This window comes from Haliotis asinina, chromosome 1 (genome assembly GCF_037392515.1).
Source record: "Haliotis asinina isolate JCU_RB_2024 chromosome 1, JCU_Hal_asi_v2, whole genome shotgun sequence".
NCBI classification, from domain to species: Eukaryota; Metazoa; Mollusca; class Gastropoda; order Lepetellida; family Haliotidae; genus Haliotis; species Haliotis asinina.
The window spans coordinates 43,611,342-43,637,679 of NC_090280.1; the positions used below are offsets into that span (position 1 = coordinate 43,611,342).

At 41.0% G+C, this 26,338-nt stretch overlaps 1 protein-coding gene across 3 annotated transcripts in view; it reads left to right on the plus strand.

The window, feature by feature from the left end:
* LOC137291758 (kin of IRRE-like protein 1) overlaps positions 1-25,164 on the plus strand; it is a 117,440-nt gene extending 92,276 nt beyond the window's left edge. Inside the window, exons 5-16 of one of the 3 annotated variants that reach the window (XR_010957279.1) lie at positions 6,693-6,905; positions 8,066-8,188; positions 8,488-8,799; positions 9,639-9,750; positions 10,827-10,978; positions 11,562-11,816; positions 11,964-12,260; positions 12,924-13,046; positions 16,479-16,627; positions 18,871-18,998; positions 19,912-21,096; positions 21,131-21,294. Coding sequence is in view for 2 of the 3 variants with exons in the window: in XM_067823273.1 (XP_067679374.1) it covers positions 6,693-6,905; positions 8,066-8,188; positions 8,488-8,799; positions 9,639-9,750; positions 10,827-10,978; positions 11,562-11,816; positions 11,964-12,260; positions 12,924-13,046; positions 16,479-16,627; positions 18,871-18,998; positions 19,912-20,026 (1,979 nt within the window). In the remaining variant the exon portion in view is untranslated. Of the gene's footprint in view, positions 1-6,692; positions 6,906-8,065; positions 8,189-8,487; positions 8,800-9,638; positions 9,751-10,826; positions 10,979-11,561; positions 11,817-11,963; positions 12,261-12,923; positions 13,047-16,478; positions 16,628-18,870; positions 18,999-19,911 lie in introns of all 3 variants that reach the window. The other 2 variants (XM_067823273.1, XM_067823286.1) reach the window with 2 other exon arrangements.
* Positions 25,165-26,338: the final 1,174 nt, after the last annotated feature.

A 26,338-nucleotide genomic window follows, 5' to 3' on the forward strand; every position in this document is an offset into this window, starting at 1 on the left:
GGGGTCCTGGCCTTTACCTGTGAGCATATATAGTGACATTTTATAAATCCTCTGAAAAGTAGTATTTGATAACTGAAACAGTGCTGATGGAGCATTTAATTTTAACTCACTTACTCTATGCCGAAAATACAGTTGTAAATAGTAAAGGTTTAATCAGTGATGAGATTGTGATTTTCACTGTGTTCCACCTAAAGGTGATGCTCAAGCCAAAAGCCTGGGTCTGGATTGGGGAAGTGGTGCATGATGCTTGATAGGCGAGCCCATTAATACCCCAGCTCATGTTGATTAAAACATCTGGTGTATAGCTAATACAGCAGATAAACCATCAGCCCTAACTAACACACAATGGAATTAGACAAGAAATAGGTGATTGTCTCTATAATGAACCCTGCATGCTGCAAGAGGTGGTACATATTACCAAGACAAGATAACCCCATCCCAAAACTATGACCCCTTTCAAAGTTTTATGCCAGTTTTTGCCCTTGCGCATTCAATCAGTGCTCCCCCCCATGTCAGAATGTCCTGTTTGTGGAAATTTATGGCTACATTAATTGAGGTGTCTAGAACAGAGAAGGCTATTAATTGATATTTTTATCCATCTTTGGGATGTGACTGGCGTAAATTGAACAAGTGGAGGCCCAAATCAATACTTAATTATTTTATCACATGATTATGGACGTTGGAAGCCACTTTGAGAAATAATTCACATTTTCATGTGACAGTCCCATCCATTGACGACCGCAAGAACATGGTGTTGCTCTTTGAAAATGAAGTAGATAAATTTGGCTTGACTAGAGAATATGTTGGTAATATGTATACATCTGGCAAAGTGTGCAGCAGTACAGGAACAGGTAGGTCCTCTGTGGGGTAATCCAGGTATAATCTTAGATTAATGCATATCAAGCCAAGTTTTGTGGAAATGTTTTAAAACACTTAACAGACTTGTATGTGTATGATGGCATTATAACACAGTTCTCCTAATTTGTCATGATAGAAAGGAAAACATGTTAACCATAAACAGCAAAACTGAAATTCAGAAGAGAGTTTATGGAGATCATGTTCTTTATTTTTAGGCAAGCATTTCGGAGGGCATGCTCACTCAATCAGCAAGCCATTTGTCGGATGAAGGAGTAGGCTCCTATTCTGGAATGTTGTGTTCTTGTTGACATCCATAAATTCTGTCTCTCATGTGTTTCATTTCTAAGTGCTATTCAAAGACCAGCTCATGATAGATCGTGTTACATAAAAGACTCAGACTTGTTGCTCATTCAGATGTTTTCCTTATGTGCACTTTAGATATGTGTAAATATCCTGAATTTGATTCGAGTTATTGACTGGATATTGCCATGTTACACTTCGTAAATCCATTATTTGGCTGATAGCAGCTCTGTATGAGTGAATGATGTTTTGTCTACACCAGGCAACATGGTGGTCAGGAATAAAAAAGGTTCATGGCCAGAAACATTGCTTTGTTGGACTAGGGTGTCTACTGTGATGGTCAACTCTTCATCAGGCGATGTTGGCAGGCGTCAGTACTGGGGTGTTTACTGTGATGGTCAACCCTACATCAGGCTGTGTTGTCAGGCATCAGGAGTGGGGTGTCTTCTGTGATGGTCATCCATACATCAGGCTGTGTTGTCAGGTGTCAGTACTGGGGTGTCTACTGTGATGGTCAACCGTACATCAGGCTGTGTTGTCAGGTGTCAGTAATGGGGTGTCTACTATGATGGTCAACCATACATCAGGCTGTGTTGTCAGGTGTCAGTACTGGGGTGTCTACTGTGATGGTCAACCCTACATCAGGCTGTGTTGTCAGGTGTCAGTACTGGGGTGTCTACTATGATGGTCAACCCTACATCAGGCTGTGTTGTCAGGTGTCAGTACTGGGGTGTCTACTATGATGGTCAACCGTACATCAGACTCTCTTGTCAGGTGTCAGTACTGGAGTGTCTACTGTGATGGTCGACCTTAAATCAGGTTATTTTGACTGTACCGAGACAATGAATGGTTGTCATCTTTAATTCCCAACTATGCAACACTGCAACAAGTCAAGCAACTTCTGGAGATCAGTCAGTAAGTGTAATTCTGTTTGTGATGGCAGGATGTTTGAAGTACTGGAACTCACACAGTTTTATCATACTTACATAGAAAATATTGATTTTGCAAGCAGGCAAAATGTGATTAAGTCCTCACACATGAGAAGTTGATCTAACTTTCCCCACGTCCTTGATTACTTTTCTTCTATACTAAGCTTGGCACAAATGATTTAACAGGCGCCAACAGAAGAAAACTCCATTATTTGTTGAAATCTATTCTAGTGAAATGCAAGTATAGAATCAATCCATTAACTTTTTCCCATTTTCCTTGTATCACTTGTGGTAAGACTTTAAGACATGATTGAAAATAAATTTTGTACACTGCTGGAAATTTGACTTGCACATGGCCTGTGAGTGAAGTGAGAGCTAGTGTGGGCCCCTACTTGGTTCACCTCATATGTAATGAAGCTGGCATTGCAGGTGGAAGGAGCCAAGTCGTTAGTTGTCACTTCCTGTGGACTCTGATTCTGATAAAAGAGTTCCTGCAATAATTCTCATTGATTTCCAATCAGGGTGCTCTCGCTTGTCTCTGCTCAGTTTGTCATGAAGAGCAGCGCCGATTATCTCCCCTCTGACATTTGGGCCTGGCCGTGAACACTATGTTCTTGTGATGAACATATTTGATGGGAAAATGACTACAGTTTTGTGTCATTTTCCAATTACTCTGTCTGATCCTGTATGCATTTGTGGCGGTCTAGGCCTAGACTTACTGGTGTGGCGCAGCTCGTCTGCCTCTTGGTGTAGAAAACATCAGGGTCTGGCAGTAGATGCAGGCAGTAGTAGTAGAATAACATTGAATGAAACAGAGAAACCTGAAGTGCAAACACACAGAATCCTGTAAACAAAAATGAAGTCAGACACCCATGGTTTCAACCATCCTGTCATGTTTCATTGCCAGAAGCATAATATTCTATTCATAGAACTATTTCACAATGATTAAATAAATTAAGCTTTGACTGGACATTTTGCAAATTCTTAGAGGTGTTATATGGGGGAAATCTGATGTGACAGTTAGAGTGTCCAGGAGATGCTTTAGTATACAGGGTTAACTGATGTGACAGTGTCCAGTAGATTTTGTGATATACAGGGTTAACTGATGTGACAGTGTTCAGTAGATGCAGTGATATACAGGGTTAACTGATGTGAGTGTCTAGTAGATGCTGTGATATACAGGGTAACTAATGTGACAGTGTTCAGTAGATGCAGTGATATACAGGGTTAACTGATGTGAGTGTCCGGTAGACGTTGTGATATACAGGGTTAACTGATGTGACAGTATCCAGTAGATGCTTTGATGTACAGGGTTAACTGATGTGACAGTGTCCAGTAGATGCTGTGATATACAGGGTGAATATGTGATATATCAGGTTAACTGATGTAACAGTGTCTACTAGATGCTGTGATATACAGGGTTAACTGATGTGACAGTGTCCAGTAGATGCAGTGATATACAGGGTTAACTAATGTGACAGTGTCCAGTAGATGCAGTGATATACAGGGTTAACTAATGTGACAGTGTTAAGTAGATGCAGTGATATACAGGGTGAATATGTGATGTATGAGTTTAACTGATGTAACAGTATGCAGTAGAAGCTGTGATATACAAGGTCAATACGTGATGTATGAGGTTAACTGATGTAACAGTATGCAGTAGAAGCTGTGATATACAAGGTCAATATGTGATGTATGAGTTTAACTGATGTGACAGTGTCTAGTAGATGCAGTGATATACAAGGTCAATACGTGATGTATGAGGTTAACTGATGTGACAGTGTCTAGTAGAAGCTGTGATATACAAGGTCAATATGTGATGTATGAGGTTAACTGATGTGACAGTATGCAGTAGAAGCTGTGATATACAAGGTCAATATGTGATGTATGAGTTTAACTGATGTGACAGTGTCCAGTAGATGCAGTGATATACAGGGTGAATATGTGATGTATGAGGTTAACTGATGTAACAGTATGCAGTAGAAGCTGTGATATACAAGGTCAATATGTGATGTATGAGGTTAACTGATGTGACAGTATGCAGTAGAAGCTGTGATATACAAGGTCAATATGTGATGTATGAGGTTAACTGATGTAACAGTATGCAGTAGAAGCTGTGATATACAAGGTCAATATGTGATGTATGAGTTTAACTGATGTGACAGTGTCCAGTAGATGCAGTGATATACAGGGTGAATATGTGATGTATGAGGTTAACTGATGTAACAGTGTCTAGTAGATGCAGTGATATACAAGGTCAATATGTGATGTATGAGGTTAACTGATGTAACAGTAAGCAGTAGAAGCTGTGATATACAAGGTCAATATGTGATGTATGAGGTTAACTGATGTGACAGTATGCAGTAGAAGCTGTGATATACAAGGTCAATATGTGATGTATGAGGTTAACTGATGTGACAGTATGCAGTAGAAGCTGTGATATACAAGGTCAATATGTGATGTATGAGGTTAACTGATGTGACAGTGTCTAGTAGATGCAGTGATATACAAGGTCAATATGTGATGTATGAGGTTAACTGATGTGACAGTATGCAGTAGAAGCTGTGATATACAAGGTCAATATGTGATGTATGAGGTTAACTGATGTGACAGTATGCAGTAGAAGCTGAGATATACAAGGTCAATACGTGATGTATGAGGTTAACTGATGTGACAGTATGCAGTAGAAGCTGTGATATACAAGGTCAATACGTGATGTATGAGTTTAACTGATGTGACAGTATGCAGTAGAAGCTGTGATATACAAGGTCAATATGTGATGTATGAGGTTAACTGATGTAACAGTATGCAGTAGAAGCTGTGATATACAAGGTCAATATGTGATGTATGAGGTTAACTGATGTGACAGTATGCAGTAGAAGCTGTGATATACAAGGTCAATATGTGATGTATGAGGTTAACTGATGTGACAGTGTCTAGATGCTGTGATATACAGGGTTAACTGATGTGACAGTGTCTAGATGCTGTGATATATAGGGTTAACTGATGTGACAGTGTCTAGATGCTGTGATATATAGGGTTAACTGATGTGACAGTGTCTAGATGCTGTGATATATAGGGTTAACTGATGTAACAGTATGCAGTAGAAGCTGTGATATACAAGGTCAATACGTGATGTATGAGGTTAACAGTGATGCAGTGATATATAGGGTTAACTGATGTGACAGTGTCTAGATGCTGTGATATATAGGGTTAACTGATGTAACAGTATGCAGTAGAAGCTGTGATATACAAGGTCAATACGTGATGTATGAGGTTAACTGATGTGACAGTGTCTAGATGCTGTGATATACAGGGTTAACTGATGTGACAGTGTCTAGATGCTGTGATATACAGGGTTAACTGATGTGACAGTGTCTAGATGCTGTGATATACAGGGTTAACTGATGTGACAGTGTCTAGATGCTGTGATATACAGGGTTAACTGATGTGACAGTGTCTAGATGCTGGTTTTATCCTATGATACTACATGGATGAACCTTTATCTCACAGTTGTTCCTTATGTCACTGGCCTGAAGGTAATTGGTCTCTGGAGGTGATGGATGTTCCCAGTCTTTGCTTACTGTGTAAACACGCAGGCTACCAACTCAGCACTGCCACCTGGGTGGGCTTGTCTCATTACTGTGAAAATTAGATATGGTGCTTGACAGCAGCAGATTAAATTCTGAGGTGAATAGTGTGAGATTATGTCATCCCTTTGAATTTGAGTATTTCACCATGTCTATGTTTCACCTTGAAGACAAGATTAACTTATGTGTACTAAGTTCATTTCTTCACAATTTTCTCTGTCACATAATATATCAGTTTCCTGTGTTGGCCACATGCTACCTGTGGTTTTTCAAGTTTGATTTTGATCCAAGCTGTTTTGTTGGGTGGTGATCAGTTATCTTAGTGCTGTCTGAAATGGTTTACATCACTTCACGGTTTCACATGATTATTTTGACCAGATTTGATGGGTGTTGATGTATAGGAGAAAGCACACCCCCTAGGGTTTGGTAGACCGGAGGGGGAGGGATTTCCCAACCCCAGTGTTTTCACATTGTCTACCAAAACCAAGGAGAAGTGTTTCCTCTAACATATATACCGTCAATGATGGGTAATTACAATGTAGATGATCATTTAATGAAGCTACATAACAATAATTGAAGCGGGCATAAAATCAATTTAATGACAGTAACTATAAGTAGATAACTTAACCCTGCCACTTCCGTTGGCCCAGTGGCCCTGTGGTAGAGCATCTGCCTATGGATGTGAGTTCTGCGGTTCCAATCCAGCTTGGGAACATTTGTATTATGAGTTCAATCTTGAACGATATTTTCAATTGATTTCTAAAGCTCATGTATCATTTGAATGTTGATGTTCGTATAAACTTAAGAAAAGTAAAACCTGGGAAACAGTCTTACTGATGAAAAGTAAAACCTGTCCCTCCAAAACAAAAACCTCAAATGCAGTTATTCTGGGAAATATGAGATGACCTAATATATAGTGAGAAGCTCACTTTAGGTTTATAGTATACATGTAGATACTCAACTGAGATCAGGCAAGACACTAACATTTTGTATGGTTGTCTATATTCACTTTCAGGGGTGATGGCCCAACAGAGGTTTATCATTGAACCCCAAGACACAAGTGCAATTGAGGGAAGTACTGCCATACTGAAGTGTAAAGTAGCCAATATGGTGGGTGGCCTTCAGTGGACCAGGGACAGCTTTGCTCTTGGGATGGACAGAAATCTGCCTGGATTCCCTCGATATCAGATGATTGGTGGACAAACACAAGTGGGGTCCGAGACTATTGGTAAGTCAGTCAGTCCTTTCCTCACTGACACATGAGGATATAACAGTAATTGATAAACACAGTAACAATAAACAGAACAAGGAGTGAATAGGTCACTAGTAGTAGGATGTAGGACCAATGGCTGAGACACTAGCAAAAGGATATCAGGACCAGTGGGTGAGACACTAGCAAAAGGATATCAGGACCAATGGCTGAGACACTAGCAAAAGGATATCAGGACCAATGGGTGAGACACTAGCAAAAGGATATCAGGACCAATGGGTGAGGCACTAGCAGTAGCATATTAAGATCAATGGATGAGACTCTAGCAAAAGGATATCAGGACCAATGGGTGAGACACTAGCAAAAGGATATCAGGACCAGTGGCTGAGACACTAGCAAAGGGATATCAGGACCAATGGGTGAGACACTAGCAAAAGGATATCAGGACCAATGGCTGAGACACTAGCAGTAGCATATTAAGACCAATGGATGAGACTCTAACATTAGGATATCAAGATCAGTGGATGATCGAAACTATCAGTAGGATATCAAGATCAATAGGTGAGGCACTAGCAGTAGGATATCAGGACCAAAGGGTGAAACACTAGCTGAAGGATATCAAGATAAATGGGTGATGCACTAACAGAAGGATATCAGGACTAGTGGATGAGACGCTAACAGTAGGATATCAGGACACTGGGTGAGACAGTAGCAATAGGATATCAGGACCAGTGGGTGAGATACTAATAGTAGGATACCAGAACCATTTGTGTTAGGAGTTGGATAAAAGTGGATTCAGATGAGGTTTTTACATTAATACTTGAATTGGATCTTTAATTGTTTTTGAAATTATTGTTGATTTGTTCAGCATATTTTATTTTTTCACACCATGGTCAGGTGATAACATTATACTGTGTTGCTGATGTGCGTTTTGTAGAACTGGGTACATAAGAAATATTTTGACCGAAGCAGATGTTTAATGACAACTAAAGGAGTGTTTGGAAGAAAAGTGAATGAAAAAGTCATACACTGAAATCTACCACAACTGTCATAATTTCAGCACATAACCTAAAGCCTGAGAATTTGGTTGTTAGTGAAAAACGGGTCTTACAGAGAACCAGTTTATTTGTACATTGTTATTGACCAATATTGTCAGTGTGCATGTGTGATAACTGCAGGTGAGCACAACTTGAAGATCACGGAAGTCAATCTGGAGGATGACGCCGAGTACCAGTGCCAAGTTGGCGCCACAGAAAGTGTCCAGGGGATACGCAGTCATACAGCTAAGCTAAATGTTTTATGTATGTTACACTTTTTACTCTTTGAATTGAAAGTAATTTTTTGCAGTTATAATTGCTTTCGTGACATTATTTGAAAGATTAAACACTAACTTTTATACCTCAAGGAAGCAATTTTAAAAAATCTTAACCAGCTCAACTAGCTGTATCAGCTAGATCAATACTTATAGGCTGATCATAGAATCATTCACAGGCAGTATGAATTGCATCAACTACACATATTTCAACAGACCGACCATAGAATCATTCACACCACTGAATCATTTTGTACTTGATCACAATTTTTTTTCTGTGTACAACAGTACCCCCAGACAGGCCCCGGATTGAGAATGGGATGAGGGTCGCAGTGGTTGTTGGCCGCCTGGCCAATATTACCTGTCGCGCCAACAATGGCAAACCTTCTGCAACCATTACCTGGCACATGGATGGCCAGCGCTTGACAGAGATGATCTACTCCAGAAGCATTCCTAAAGTAAATGACAAACGGGTAGATTCTGTGGGAATTATCACCGTCAATGCAACCAAGGAGGATGAAGGCAGACGGATAGAGTGCAAAGCTGAAAATGAGGCTATGGTGTTACCCTTTTCAACGTTTGCCACCCTGGATGTGCAGTGTAAGTTGTCAGGGGTTTGTTTGTTGTTTAATGTCCCACACTGATATGTTCCTGCTCCGTGACAACAGCTTGTCAGTGCAAATGAAGTACTGTATATAGCTAGGAGAGGTCCATGTGTAAAAGGCTAGAAGGAAACATGTAGCCTATGATACATTCATTACCTGTAACTGTTAACACTGTACATCCCTGCATCTTTATATCGTATTCCCAGTATTTAAGTCTTGTTTATCATATAGTCCAGTATTATATATGGCCAACCTTATCATATAATCCGTTATTAAGGCCACCTTAACATGTGGTCTGGTATTAAGGCCTGCCTTATCATTAGGTTTTAGGTCCATTTTATCATAAAGTCCAATATGAAGGCCCACCTTGTCATACAGTCCAGTATAAATGCCCACCTTATCATATAGTCCAGTTTTAAGGCCTACCTTATCATATAGTCCAGTTTTAAGGCCCACCTTATCATACAGTCCAGTTTTAAGGCCCACCTTATCATACAGTCCAGTTTTAAGGCCCACCTTATCATATAGTCCAGTTTTAAGGCCCACCTTATCATATAGTCCAGTTTTAAGGCCCACCTTATCATATAGTCCAGTTTTAAGGCCCACCTTATCATACAGTCCAGTTTTAAGGCCCACCTTATCATATAGTCCAGTTTTAAAGCCCACCTTATCATATAGTCCAGTTTTAAGGCCCACCTTATCATACAGTCCAGTTTTAAGGCCCACCTTATCATATAGTCCAGTATTGGGTCAACCTTATTTATGTTTACTGGACGTCTTACAGATATCTGATGTGCAGTGTCCCTATAATCAGGAATGCTTTTGTCCCTACAGATCCACCCTACATCACCATGATGACCAACCTGTCTCGCACAATACGGGAATACGACTACATTCGTATCTTCTGCAGGGTGGAAGCAGCAAATCCAAGGGGTATTACTTGGAGGTAGGCATGGTGCTACGCACATTCATCTGTCAGTGCTAGTAGTATGAGACCCGTGAAGGTCCCGGGGAAGAATAGGCCTTCAGCAACCCATGCTTGCCATAAAAGGTGACTGTGCTTCTTGTAAGAGGCGACTAATGGGATCGGGTGGTCAGACTTGCTGACTTGGTTGACACATGTCATCAGTTTCCAATTGCGCAGATCGATGTTCATGTTGTTGATCACTGGATTGTCTGATCCAGACTTGATTATTTACAGACCGCTGCCATATAGCTGGAATATTGCTGAGTGCGGCGTAAAACTAAACTCACTCACTCACTCACTAGTAGTATGAGCCTAAGTCAAAAGCTTGTCAGGACATGAGCCTTTTAGGGCAAAAGCCCCTCGAAAAATGACCAAAGCCCCTTACATTGTGTAGTAATGGGAAAATAGTGTTAAAGACAAGAAATGATTTATGACATGAAACAATCTACTGCTTCATTATATAATAGTCTTAAGTAATATATGAATAAAACTGTAATTAGCAAACAGTTTTAGTGAATAAGAAATAAACATCAGCAAACAAATGATACCAAATCAACAAGAAATGATTAATGTCATGGAAAATTGTGTTACATCATAATCAATAATCTAACAAATCAACACAACCTATTGTTGTGGCCTATGGTGGAAAGAAAATCCCCAGTAGGTTTGAAAAATGTTTGTTTTGCAAGATACCAATACTAGTTTCCTTTGTAGGTTCGTTCTTTTGTGAAATATACAAATCGAGGGGCTTTTGACACGGGTGCTCAGATCAATGAGGGACTTTTGTACCATGGGGCTTTTGTCCTGAGTGGCTTTTGGTCCGTACCCAAAGTTGCATTCCTCTAGGGAGGAAGGAAAGTCCAACAAACAGAAGGTTCCCGACCAAACACATTGCCAAAAATCCCTTCCTATACGATATATCTTATCACCAGATATATGGAACTGTTGAGGTTGGCATGTAATTATACTTTGAAGATGACGAGAGCTTTTCACTAGACATTCATTCACCTTTAGAGTCTCCAAGTGTCCAGGTGATCGAAAAGTTCTTGTTACAGGTGGCTCAGGAATGGTCGTATCCTGCATGGGGAGACCCGAGATGTGCTGGACATTCCATCCATTTCCCGAGCCTACCATCAGAACACCATCACCTGTGAAGGAAGCAACCAAGTGGGCAGCACCAGGAAGAACAAGGAACTCAATGTGGAATGTAAGTCCTGGGCATGGACGGCTCATCCCAAGAATAAAGGATATATGCTGGCATGTCATGCACCCTGATAGAACCCAGGATTCCAGGACAAAGTCACCCCTCTTCCCCCATCCACCCCCACCCCACAAATCACCCCCCAAATCACCACCAACATTACATTATCCTCCCCCATCCTTAACATAAAAACATACAAATCCCCCTACTCATCTATAGACTGAAAGTTCTTTAATCTTTGTTATCGTGTTTTGATATAACAGCTTCTTTAACAGTTGCAGAAGTGTTTGAAAAAAGTGTTTTAGCTATGTTAACTGGCATGGAAAATCACTCATGTTTAGCTCAAGATAAATGTGCAATGAATGATCTGACAGGTTTGCTCAAAATATTTGCTGTGTGTTCTTTGTCCTTGTTGAACGTAATATTGACAAGTAAATAAATGGATATACTCTTGACTGTGTTCTTTTGGAGGGATTTTGTTTCGATGGATTTTATCGTACGATGCACTTTTCAGGGGCATTTTGTTCAGTTATGACCCTGTTGAAGTTTGAGCCTGTGGGTCTGAGCATTTTCCTGCCTTCTGTTGCAGTTGGGCCATTGTTTGTTGGTGATCCACAACATACAGCCGTCAACTTGAACCAGCCAGCCACCCTGAGGTGTGATGCTACTGGCAACCCCCCACCCAGCATCATCTGGACAAAGAAAGGGTCTCGACATCCCCAGGGCAGTTCTCCTGAGCTCAGGATCCCCAAGGTGGGGGAAGGGAATCTCGGGGTGTATGTCTGCACAGCCAATGTCCTTGGATTCAACTCTATAAGCAGGGAGATTTATCTCCTACAGAATGGTGAGTTGTTATCATGGCCCAGCTCCCGCCCAATCCTATCCTTGCAGATCAAGAACTGTTATTTGGGCTTTCTTTCAGAGAATCTCACACATGTTGCTTTGTGACTTTGAACATCCGTGTTTCAATGTGAGACTTCATTTGTTGCAGCGCCCCCTACAATAATGAGTGAGGTGAAGCAGTATGCTGTAACAGGGGAGAACGCGGAAGTTGAATGTATGGCTATGTCTGTTCCCAAACCCGACAAGATCATCTGGATGAGGGATGGTATTCCTATTAACTATGCTACCTCAGGCAGATTCTCAGCAATGGAGGAGGATCTACCATATGGGAGAAAAAGCACTCTTCAAATCATTAATGTTAATGAAGAAGATTTTGGTGATTATAACTGCAGTGTCATCAACAACTATGGCAAGGATGTAGCCGTCATACACTTGATAGAAAAAGGTACAACAATAGAGACTGTCATCGTAGTCATTAGTGGTTGATACCTGCTCTGTTGCAGTCATATACTTGATAGAAAAAGGTACAACAGTAGGGACTGACATCGTAGTCATTAACGGTTGATACCTGCTCTGTAGCAGTCATACACTTGATAGAAAAAGGTACAACATTAGAGGCTGACATCGTAGTCATTAACGGTCGATACCTACTCTGTGACAGTCATACACTTGATAGAAAAAGGTACAACAGTAGAGACTGTCATCGTAGTCATTAGTGGTTGATACCTGCTCTGTTGCAGTCATATACTTGATAGAAAAAGGTACAACAGTAGGGACTGACATCGTAGTCATTAACGGTTGATACCTGCTCTGTAGCAGTCATACACTTGATAGAAAAAGGTACAACATTAGAGGCTGACATCGTAGTCATGAACGGTCGATACCTACTCTGTGACAGTCATACACTTGATAGAAAAAGGTACAACAGTAGAGACTGTCATCGTAGTCATTAGTGGTTGATACCTGCTCTGTAGCAGTCATACACTTGATAGAAAAAGGTCCAACACTAGAGGCTGACATCGTAGTCGTTAGTGGTTGATAACTGCTGTGATTGAGAATATGAGCTCATGATAATCGCGTGTTAATAATATTGTATTGTGCATTGTAGCTGTTCCACCCCTGCCAATCATCATCGGTGGTGCTGTGGGAGGCGTGGCAGTGCTGTTCATTATCATCCTGGCCTGTGTGTTATACCATCGATACAAGAGTGCTGAGACAGGCAGCGTATTGGGTAAGGCTATAAGAGAGCTGAGACAGGCAGAGTGTTTGGTAAAACTGTAAGAGTGTGTATGCAGCTGAGAGTTGAGTAAGGATACAAGAGTGCTTAGACAACAAAAGTTGGGTAAGGATACAAGAGTGCTTAGACAGCAGCTAGTTGGGTAAGGATACAAGAGTGCTAGGTCAGACAGCATATTGGGTGTGACTGTTGCTTCTTGATCACTAACCCAGGTAGGCAAACAATTGGATTCACTCTCCATTCTTCTTAATAGTCTGCAATGATCTACTTCTTGATTATAAGAAAATATCTGCTCTTCAATCCTTTGTCAGAAACATATACATATATAATTGATGTTCTGCTTGAGCATAGTTGGCAGAGGTATTTAAATAGATATAAATCGTGTTTTGTCACTTCACTGAAGGCTGATGTTAGCTCCGGTGGCAGCTGCAGTACTGACTTATGCCGCAGATGTGCTTACGGGGATTATACCTTATTGGGCCTAACTGCTTTCTATATCTATATCTATATCTATGTCTATGTCTATGTCTATATCTTTATCTTTATCTTTATCTTTGTCTATATCTTTATCTTTATCTTTATCTTTATCTATGTCTATATCTTTATCTTTGTCTATATCTTTATCTTTATCTTTATCTATGTCTATGTCTATATCTTTATCTTTATCTTTATCTATATCTTTATCTTTATCTTTATCTTTGTCTATATCTTTATCTTTATCTTTATCTTTGTCTATATCTTTATCTTTATCTTTATCTATGTCTATATCTTTATCTTTATCTTTGTCTATATCTTTATCTTTATCTTTGTCTATATCTTTATCTTTATCTTTATCTATGTCTATATCTTTATCTTTATCTATATCTTTATCTTTATCTTTATCTTTGTCTATATCTTTATCTTTATCTTTATCTTTGTCTATATCTTTATCTTTATCTTTATCTATTTCTATATCTCTATTTGTATTGTATTGTGTAGATGAAGTGGCTGAGTGAGATGAGGTTACGTACTGACATATTGTTCATCAACTTCAACTTTTGACCTTTATGTGCAGTCGTGCCTGCCAGTACTGTCATGACAGACAGGATGAGCATGACATTTGGCCAGCTACTGGTCATGTACATATAGGTTGGATTCAGGAGAGCCACAAGGGATTTGTCTGAGAGCTGTCAATGACCTATCAAAGCACATACCTTTGTTGTAGAAAGCTTCTACATACATACAGGAAAAGATGTAGGAGTACCTACTACAGACACTGGGACTCTTCCCAATGAGACCCAGTGAGATAGGGACAGTAAATAGTAGAATGGGAGAGAGTGGAGGTACTTGGGAAGAGACAGGAGGTAGGTGGGGGAGAGACAGTAGTTAGGTGGGAAGAGACAGGAGGTAGGTGGGGGAGTGACAGGAGGTAGGTGGAGAGACAGGAGGTAGGTGGGGAGAGACATAAGGTTGGTGGAGAGACAGGACGTAGGTGGGGAGAGACAGGACGTAGGTGGGGAGAGACAGGAGGTAGGTGGGGGAGAGACAGGAGGTAGGTGGGGGAGAGAGAGGAGGAAGGTGGGGAGAGACAGGAAGAAGGTGGAGGAGAGACAGGTGGTAGGTGGGGGTGACACAGGAGGTAGGTGGAGGAGAGACAAGGAGGTAGGGGGAGAGACAGGAGGAAGGTGAAGGAGAGCCATAAGTTAGGTCGGGGAGAGACGGAAAATAGGTGGGGAGACACAGGAGGTAGGTGGAGCGACAGGAAGAAGGTGGAGGAGAGACAGGAGGTAGGTGGGGAGAGACAGGAGGTAGGTGGGGAGAGACAGGTGGTAGGTGAAGGAGAGCCCTAAGTTAGGTCGGGTAGAGACAGGAGATAGGTGGGGAGAGATAGGAGGTAGGTAGGGAGAGACAGGTGGAGGTAGCTGGAGGGAAAGAGGAGGTAGGAGAGAGACGGAGAGAAAGTTCGGGAGACAGGTGGAGGTATTCTATGAGGGGAATGGGAAACAGTGATGTACAATGTAGGCAGTTAGAAGTGTATGCTTGGTGCGGTGTTACTTATAAGCATCACACATTACACAGCTGGTGAACATTACTTTTCTGGAACTTCCTCTGATTACACTGGGATTAAAGCTATACACACAAATCAGATTATTCTAAAGCATAGGCAAATTAGCTTAGTCTGAATCTTGAGAATTATTAGATTACATTTGAACTCCATGACTTTATTATGAAGGAATGTCTATCCTCTTGATAGTGTGCAATATATTTCTTCTAATTGAGGGCTGAGACTAGCACATGTAAGTTATATGTTTGTCTTGATTGTTTTATCAGTTTGAACGTGATACTTGAACGTGATACTTGATCCACATGATGTGTAGTATAATTTTTTTTCCCCATATTCGTTAAAAACATGTGGAAATCATTTAGTGATTCTGCAACCCCCTGAAGAAGTGTTCTTATCCAACACAGAAGAAAGCAGCTTCATATTCAAATCAGTGCAGAAACACATTAAATATGCTATACAAATTACAAGCAAAGAACACATAAAGGTGGTTGGGATGGTAAAGTGATTAGGTTGAAATGACTAGCAACACATTGATGTACTGATTAAATATCAAGTTTTGTAGTAAATGTGAGCTTCATATGAAACAAACGGTTGTATTAACACTATTTCTGTCTGGGTATGTGATAAGTGATCAACTTTCTGTTGTTTTTGATGGTCAAAAGCCAAGTCAACATGTCTTCAATTTGTATCTTGTACACACTTATGATTCTGGTCAGCTAGGAAAAAATGATTAACTAAAAACATGACATACATGATCTTATGCTCTACTACACTACATACACACACATGCATAGTGGAAAAGTACATAGAACAGACATGAAATTATTCAGTCCATGACATGCCAACAGTGTCACACAGTACCAGCTGTACAACTGTGTGTATGAACTTGTATTGTCATCAGTATCCCACACACAGCTGTAAGTACCAACTGTACAACTGTGTGTATGAACTTGCATTGTCATCAGTACCCCACACACAGCTGTAAGTACCAGCTGTACAACTGTGTGTATGTACTCACATTGTCTTCAGTATCCCACACACAGCTGTAAGTACCGACTGTACAACTGTGTGTATGAACTTGTATTGTCATCAGTATCCCACACACAGCTGTAAGTACCAACTGTACAACTGTGTGTATGAACTTGTATTGTCATCAGTATCCCACACACAGCTGTAAGTACCAACTGTACAACTGTGTGTATGAACTCGTATTGTCTTCAGTATCCCACACACAGCCGTAAGTACCGACTGTACAACAGTGTGTATGTACTCACATTATCTTCAGTATCCCACACAGCTGTAATTACCGACTGTACAACTGTGTGTATGTACTTGTTTTGTCTTCAGTTTCACACACAGCTGCATTGTACAACTTGTTTCAGGTTCCTACACAGACACGGACAGCAGCACCGACAAGAAGCGTGAGAAGTCAGACTCGCCGTCCACTCTGATGGACCAGTGGAGGCAGGATTACAACAAGGACCTCAACAGATACTCAGCTGACTATGATGAGGTGCTTTATGCAGGAAAGGTGCTGACTTGCTTGGTGTTCACCATAATCCACGTATTAAGCATCCAAAATTGTCTTTTAGTGTGTACTAACAATATGTTTCAGAAATATTGGTACTTGACTGGAAAATCAGTCATAGAACAAAACATGTAAAATAGAACGACCTTTTATTGCCCATCCACCTAATATCAGCATGCCCTGATGCATGGTTGGCACAGTAGGTATAAATGTATACTGTTGATTCGTTAGACCCCCAGCTCCACCTCACACTCACTATATAAACCTCCGTAACACAAGCTTCTCCTGTAACCTGGACTGTATCAATTTCCTATGTTTGTTCACTTCCTGATGCTTAATCAATGATTATGGTGTATATGTGTAGAGCTTGCATGGTTCTAGTACAGGTGTATATGTGTGTAGAGCTTGCATGATTATAGTACAGGTGTATATGTGTGTAGAGCTTGCATGGTTCTAGTACAGGTGTATACATGTATAGAGCTTGTATGGTTCTAGTTCAGGTGTATACATGTGTAGAGCTTGTATGGTTCTAGTTCAGGTGTATACATGTGTAGAGCTTGTATGGTTCTAGTACAGGTGTATACATGTATAGAGCTTGTATGGTTCTAGTTCAGGTATATACATGTGTAGAGCTTGCATGGTTCTAGTACAGGTGTATATGTGTGTAGAGCTTGCACGATTATAGTACAGGTGTATACATGTGTAGAGCTTGTATGGTTCTAGTACAGGTGTATATGTGTGTAGAGCTTGCATGATTGTAGTACAGGTGTATACATGTATAGAGCTTGTATGGTCCTAGTACAGGTGTATACATGTGTAGAGCTTGTATGGTTCTAGTACAGGTGTATATGTGTGTAGAGCTTGTATGGTTCTAGTACAGGTGTATATGTGTGTAGAGCTTGTATGGTTCTCGTTCAGGTGTATACATGTGTAGAGCTTGTATGGTTCTAGTACAGGTGTATATGTGTGTAGACCTTGTATGGTTCTAGTATAGGTGTATATGTGTGTAGAGCTTGTATGGTTCTAGTACAAGTGTATATGTGTGTAGAGCTTGTATGGTTCTCGTACAGGTATATACATGTGTAGAGCTTGCATGGTTCTAGTACAGGTGTATATGTGTGTAGACCTTGTATGGTTCTAGTACAGGTGTATATGTGTGTAGAGCTTGTATGGTTCTAGTACAGGTGTATATGTGTGTAGAGCTTGTATGGTTCTAGTACAGGTGTGTATGTGTGTAGAGCTTGTATGGTTCTAGTATAAGTGTATACATGTGTAGAGCTTGTATGGTTCAAGTACAGGTGTATACATGTGTAGAGCTTGTATGGTTCTAGTACAGGTGTATACATGTATAGAGCTTGTATGGTTCTAGTACAGGTGTGTATGTGTGTAGAGCTTGTATGGTTCTAGTATAAGTGTATACATGTGTAGAGCTTGTATGGTTCTAGTACAGGTGTATACATGTATAGAGCTTGTATGGTTCTAGTACAGGTGTGTATGTGTGTAGAGCTTGTATGGTTCTAGTATAAGTGTATACATGTGCAGAGCTTGTATGGTTCTAGTACAGGTGTATACATGTGTAGAGCTTGTATGGTTCTAGTACAGGTGTATATGTGTGTAGAGCTTGTATGGTTCTAGTACAGGTGTGTATGTGTGTAGAGCTTGTATGGTTCTAGTATAAGTGTATACATGTGTAGAGCTTGTATGGTTCAAGTACAGGTGTATACATGTGTAGAGCTTGTATGGTTCTAGTACAGGTGTATACATGTATAGAGCTTGTATGGTTCTAGTACAGGTGTGTATGTGTGTAGAGCTTGTATGGTTGTAGTATAAGTGTATACATGTGTAGAGCTTGTATGGTTCTAGTACAGGTGTATACATGTATAGAGCTTGTATGGTTCTAGTACAGGTGTGTATGTGTGTAGAGCTTGTATGGTTCTAGTATAAGTGTATACATGTGCAGAGCTTGTATGGTTCTAGTACAGGTGTATACATGTGTAGAGCTTGTATGGTTCTCGTACAGGTGTATGTGTGTGTAGAGCTTGCATTCAAACCCTTTTTAAGGACAAAGTCACTTAGGGAACAAAGAATGAAAGTTGCATTTGTCAACATAATAGTAGAGTCTTTGTGTCATGATATGTTCAATGTACTTGACTAGATAAGTCTGAAAACAACGTTAAGAGGTTTTGTTGGTACAGATGGTAAAGGCTTCTGTGATGCCAGTTCTTTAGTTCTGTTCTGTGTTTCAGGATCCAAAGGGGAACAACAACCAATATAGAGTCATAGATCCTTTCTCCAATGAAAATGTGTATCGGGACACCAGTCAGATATTTGGTGGAGAATACACGAGTCAGTCAGATGACATAGGGTCCGACAGGTGAGCACCACATACAGGCACCACATTGAAACTTGTATACTGTCTGTCAGTGCTGAGATAGTGGTGGTGATGACAGATGGTGAAAGGGATGTAAGTCCTGTCAAGATGATGACAACCAACAGGAAGGAGCAAGTTTAACATATTTAACATCATTCATAAGATTCACACAACAGTAACTGTCATCCTCTTCTGAACACCTGGCTTAGGTCTCATTAACATATAAATGGAGCCTCATTAACACATGGCTGAAGCATAAGATTTCTTTGCGACGTAATGATGTTGAAAATATGTTATCCTGTTTCTTCTTGTTGGTCTTTTACCGTGTTAGCAAGAGTTACTTCCCTTTCACCACATGTCATGACTGCAAGATTCTTGGCGGTGGGGATGTGGAATGTCCTGATGTCTCACTGACACATGACTGAAATCTCACTAACACATGACTGATGTCTCACTGACACATGACTGATGTCTCACTGACACATGACTGATGTCTCACTGACACATGACTGATGTCTCACTGACACATGACTGATGTCTCACTGACACATGACTGATGTCTCACTGACACATGACTGATGTCTCACTGACACTGCATCTCATCAACTCCACATATGTCCATGAATCTTTATTTACCTTGTTAACAAGAGTTACTTCCCTTCACCACGTCATCACTGCAAGGACACCATACTTGGGGGTTTGGAACCTGCCTGAAGTTTTACTGACACATGATTGAAGGCTCACTATCACTGCAGCCACATCCTAATATGTTCATGAATATTTGGGAATATTTTAGAATGTGATGCTGAAGTCAGGTTTCAGAAAAGTGCCAAAGTGTTTCATAATTAGAATATACCGCTGGTGCTGGATTACTCACAAGAAATTTTTTAACAAATTCATTTTTTTCACTTTCCAGGTATGGACCAGCATATAGTGGACAGTATCCATTAAGTAGTTTCCGTGGTGATTATGCGGACTCAAGGCTACCTCCTGCCTGTTTAAGTACGACCAAACTGGCAACGAACGTGTAGATGTGTACACCAGGACTCTACCATCAATGGGAGGAACATGTTCACTCGAAACACAAATACCATGGTAAAACAAACCATACTTTGTCATACCATACTTTGTGGCAACATTTTATACAACTTTGTATGGATCATGCATCTATATGGAATCTAATTCCATTCCATTTTATCAGCAGCATTTTTAATATGTACAGGCATCTGTCCAGGAGTGGATGCTGGATAAACTGGAGGCTTTCCACGAGTCTGTTGCACAACTATGAGAGTGTACTAAGTGATCACCATTTATCTGTCCTCAGCCTGCTGTATCAGTCCTATGGCACAGCATTTGCATCACTACCATCACCAATCCTAATATGCTAGTCATGTATGTTCAGCTTGCCTTCATCATTCTGGGACAAGTGATGCAAAAGTAAATCCAAGATCAATGCAAAAGACAATGAGCCTTATTAGCCTTGCCGTGCTATGTGTATAACAACGTGAGCTCGAGACACTGCAGGAGAGCTCATGCACAGCTGCTGTACCAAAGTTGGTGGGAAGGATGTTCACACAGAGGAAGACAGTATGCCTGCTCCTACTTTCTGTATGGATACCTGAATAGAATCATTGTGGTGCTGTTTATGTTGCATTTCATATTATGCTGAGTTTTCCTTGAGTGTAGAATGGAGGACCCATATGGGAGAAGCTGTTGTACGGGCTGAAGGAGGAAGACACATGAAGTGACTGAACTTCTTCTAAACAAAGTCCTCTTTCTAGTCAGTAAATGTTTGGCACATTGAATAGAGCTGGGCACAATGTGTGTGTGATATCAGTGCTTCTGCTATAGCAGTTGAGCCTCTAAAGATGGTTGTGTTGCAAGTATAGGTTAATAAGAACTGATGTGAAAATATGAGGTACATGGGGATAATGACCCCACTATTAGAGACTTTGGGCACTGGCTATGTTAACATCACAGTTTAATGTAGTCTAACGTGTTGGTCAGTGTGTACCATGTATACCTGCTGAAGTCAAGAACTCACACAGGATAATGGAGGACATCAGGTACCGGTGTTAATGAAGTCCAAGAAGGACATCAGGTTCAGGTGTTCATACAGTCCATGATGACGTCAGGTTCAGGTGTTCATACAGTCCATGATGACATCAGGTATAAATGTTCGTGCAGTCTGAGGAAGACATCAGTTATCGTGTTCATGGAGACCAGGGAGGACATCAGATACTGATATTCATGGAGTGCAAGGACCACATCAGATGCTGATATTCCTTTAGGACAAGGAGGACATCAGGTACTGACGTTCATGGAGTCCAAGGAGGACATAGGTACTGACGTTCATGGAGTCCAAGGAGGACATCAGGTACTGACGTTCATGGAGTCCAAGGAGGACATAGGTACTGACGTTCATGGAGTCCAAGGAGGACATAGGTACTGACGTTCATGGAGTCCAAGGAGGACATCAGGTACTGACGTTCATGGAGTCCAAGGAGGACATCAGGTACTGACGTTCATGGAGTCCAAGGAGGACATCAGGTACTGACGTTCATGGAGTCCAAGGAGGACATAGGTACTGACGTTCATGGAGTCCAAGGAGGACATCAGGTACTGACGTTCATGGAGTCCAAGGAGGACATCAGGTACTGACGTTCATGGAGTCCAAGGAGGACATAGGTACTGACGTTCATGGAGTCCAAGGAGGACATCAGGTACTGACGTTCATGGAGTCCAAGGAGGACATCAGGTACTGACGTTCATGGAGTCCAAGGAGGACATCAGGTACTGACGTTCATGGAGTCCAAGGAGGACATCAGGTACTGACGTTCATGGAGTCCAAGGAGGACATCAGGTACTGACGTTCATGGAGTCCAAGGAGAACATCAGGTACTGACGTTCATGGAGTCCAAGGAGGACATCAGGTACTGACGTTCATGGAGTCCAAGGAGGACATCAGGTACTGACGTTCATGGAGTCCAAGGAGAACATCAGGTACTGACGTTCATGGAGTCCAAGGAGGACATCAGGTACTGACGTTCATGGAGTCCAAGGAGAACATCAGGTACTGACGTTCATGGAGTCCAAGGAGAACATCAGGTACTGACATTCATGGAGTCCAAGGAGAACATCAGGTACTGACGTTCATGGAGTCCAAGGAGAACATCAGGTACTGACGTTCAAGCAATTCAAGGAGCACATCAGGTACTGACGTTCAAGCAATTCAAGGAGCACATCAGGTACTGACGTTCAAGCAATTCAAGGAGCACATCAGGTACTGACGTTCATGGAGTCCAAGGAGGACATCAGGTACTGACGTTCATGGAGTCCAAGGAGAACATCAGGTACTGACGTTCATGGAGCCCAAGGAGGACATCAGGTACTGACGTTCATGGAGTCCAAGGAGGACATCAGGTACTGACGTTCATGGAGTCCAAGGAGGACATCAGGTACTGACGTTCATGGAGTCCATGGAGGACATCAGGTACTGACGTTCATGGAGCCCAAGGAGGACATCAGGTACTGACGTTCATGGAGTCCAAGGAGGACATCAGGTACTGACATTCATGTAGTCCAAGGAGGACATCATGTACAGATGTTCCTAGAGACGAAGGCGCACATCAGGTACAGATGAAGACAGGAACACTGCATGAACACTGATACATCATCTGTATGGTGAAGAGTGATATGTCCAGTCAAGCACTGGACATGTTCCAGGAATAGGAACCTATTGTGTGTGCAAGGAATCTAGAAGTAGACTGAGTATATGTCATTAGAGGTGTTACAACTTCTTCTCTTTAAAATGTTTAGCATTGTTGTTAGAAAAGTGGATGACCAAATAATATGTCTAATGTGGAAGTGAAGAAACAGTGACAGTCCAAATACTGTTAACTCTCTCACCCTACTCTGCTTGGAGCTGTGCCAGGAATGTCACTCCAGACTCTGACACTCACATCACACTTTCAATTTCCACACAAACATTTGCATATTACTATATTTAGTCATTAGTCTGTTAACAGAAGGTATTGTAATCTTCACACCTGCAGTATCACATATCAAAATACATGTAGCTAAAATACATTTGTCTCGCTGTAGGGACGTTCCTGTGCCTAGTCCACATACATCTGTCTCAATACAGGAACGTTCATGTGACTAGTACATGCAGATCACTCTTACAACAGGAATACTCCTGTGCCTAAACCATGTACATCTGTCACAATACAGGAATGTTCCTGTGACTAGTCCATATACATCTGTCTCAATACAGGAACGTTCCCTAGTCCTTGCACATCTCACCCAGTTATGTGTGTCTCTCTGTTTTCACTCTGGTAGATGCTGATAATGATGTGAAACATTGTGAATTAATATTTATTATCTATGTAAATATGTAAACATGTAGACTTTAGGGGAGGGTCTAGGAGATGATTGTTCCCCTTTTCTATATCTGTGTGTGTCTGGCCATGCAAGTATAGCTCACCTTTAGTAGCTCTGTTACACCTTTGTTTTATCTCATGCTGATCATCATTGGTTTGTCACAACAAGCTATCTTGATATTTCGTTGTTATTGATTTTCTGATGTGTATTAAGGAGTTGTTTGATTCATTCACTGGCCATCCATATACATTGCTTTGTATATTTTGTGTTACTTTGTGTTTTTCCTCAGCAGTATTTGTTCCCAGGGGTTTTATTCTGACCGGACCAGGATTGTCATTGTCAGCAGACTTCTAAATCTGATCCTCATCAGTACACTCTATGTTTGTATCCTGCTTACTGCCTGCCATTTCTAGGTTTGTGTGTAATATATCCTTTGTTACGGACTATCACTTATTGGTGAAGTATGTTTATTTGCTACTGTCTAAATGTATGCAAGGCTGTGTGTGTGTGTCTGGTGGACTTCTGTCTTTTTTATCCCCTTTCCTTCCATACAGTTGTCATCTTCCCAGATACCCTAGGTAGATCCTTGGTAACAAGGTTTCATTGCATACCTTGGACTAGTGACAACCACTGACAAACATGTCACATGCTGTCGTCATACCCTTGACTTACCAAACATGTCACATGCTGTTGTCATAACCTTGAAGACAGGTTCCTGCAGCCTACACCCTGGGACCACTCTTTACATCTCTGCAGGACATGCTGCCATCAGAGATGAGTCAGAGTGTGGACACCCACACACAGACAAACTCTGTCCCAGGCTGGGACTCAGCTGCTGACAACACACCCTAGCAGGGTTCTCACAAATACCATCACTTTCGTATTCATAGCTCATGAGGACCATCTGAATATACAAGAAATAGCAGATCGTATGAAAATTAGGTGAACACGAGAAAGATCAGGCAAAGCAATGTTAAAGGATGTCTGCATATTATTTGTTCTGCATCTAGACAAGAAAAGCAGGTACTTTCATGAAACATTGAAAATCAACTTTGCAGAATATATTCACTCACAGTCTCTCACGCACACACACTGAAAAATAATCTCAAAGAGCTTTTTTAATTAAGATTGCATTTATTATAGCACAAGAAATATTGATAGCAAAAGGTAGGGTTCTTTATGAATGACAACTAATGCAACATACTGTTCTTTTAAAATACCAATCAAAGAGAAGAAATATTTACTTTGGTTATAACAACAGTTAACATTAGCTACTTGCACACAAGGAACATTTTCTTTACCAAAGTAACACATGACACATTACACAGGGTATCACACATGATCTAATATATGCAAAATACTCTCATGATGGATCACCAGCTGTTCATACCATAACAGATAGTATAGGTGAAAAACAACATATCACAGTGGTTCGGAAACACTCGAGGCATATCTAATAATGTGTCCTAAATGGCTGATCAAATCACAGGTAACATATTGTAGTGAGCAGGTCATTGGATTTCGCCAAGGTCACAGAGAAGATAATTAGGTAAATGCGGAATATTTTTGTATGAAATTCTATGTCATCAGTACCTTTATGTACAGTAATGTATCATTGAAAATTAATATATTGTTCATTGTATTTCTCTGATAGCTTGTTTTATTGTAGATATTTTGAATGTGTGCTCTGACAGCGATAAGTGATGACATGAACTATTAAGTGTACATCGTCATCTGATCATGTGCAATTTGATATGAAATAAATGAGATTTTGTACATAACAACATTCTTTGTTTTCTGATCATTGGCTTTGAGCACTGACATGGGCATTGGAGTGAGGGAGTTTCGTTTTACACTGCTTTTAGCAATATTCGAGCAATATCACAGCGGAGGGGGGTGGGACACCAGACATAGGTGTTACCCACTGTACCCATGTGGGGAATCAAACCTTGATCTTCAGTGTGACAAACAAAAAGCTTTAACCACCAGGGTCATGTTCTACTAACTGATCTTTGCCCTAGGCCAATCGTAAACCTCTAAAATCCCAGTCTTAGCGTGTGACGAAATAGTCTCAAGCTTATCTTGGATCGGATCCTGAGATCGGGACCAGCTACGATTGGTTGGTGGAACATGTGTAACTTCTAGCTGAGATGATTGTGAAATTGTTCAGTTAGTGGAACGGGACCCAGGCTACCCCACCTCACCTGCTGAAGGCAAATTCTAACACACGTCTTCTTCACTTGTTATTTAAATAAAACTGCTACACCACCCACCACCACCACGAAAAGTTTAATGTTAGTTTAATGTACCTATCCTTAGCTCAAACCCGAGGTTGCTTAATTACGTTCATTGTGTATATATTGCAGATGGTGAAGTCCACATAACTACCTGCATATTCAGGTACATTTGGAGTCAGCAGAATGTACTTTTGTATTATTAGATTTTGCTTTTATGATGTGGTGCATTTATGATAGACAACTGTTCACTGAAGACACTAAATTGCACAAGGGGGTGTTCTCACATCACCTCACTGTCCTGATGTAGTATCGTACCCAAACCAGGGCCTGGCTGTCCTAATGTAGCATCATACACAAGCAGTGGCCTGGCTATCCCGATGTAGCATCATACCCAAACCATGGCCTGGCTGTCCTGGTGTAGCATCATACACAAGCCGTGGCCTGGCTGTCCTGATGTAGCACCATACACAAATCATGGCCTGGCTGTCCTAATGTAGCACCATACACAAATCATGGCCTGGCTGTCCTAATGTAGCATCATACACAAGCCATGGCTTGGCTGGCCTAATGTAGCACCATACACAAACCATGACATGGCTGTCCTGATGTAGCATCATACACAAGCCATGGCTTGGCTGTCCTAATGTAGCACCATACACAAATCATGACCTGGCTGTCCTAATGTAGCATCATACACAAGCCATGGCTTGGCTGTCCTAATGT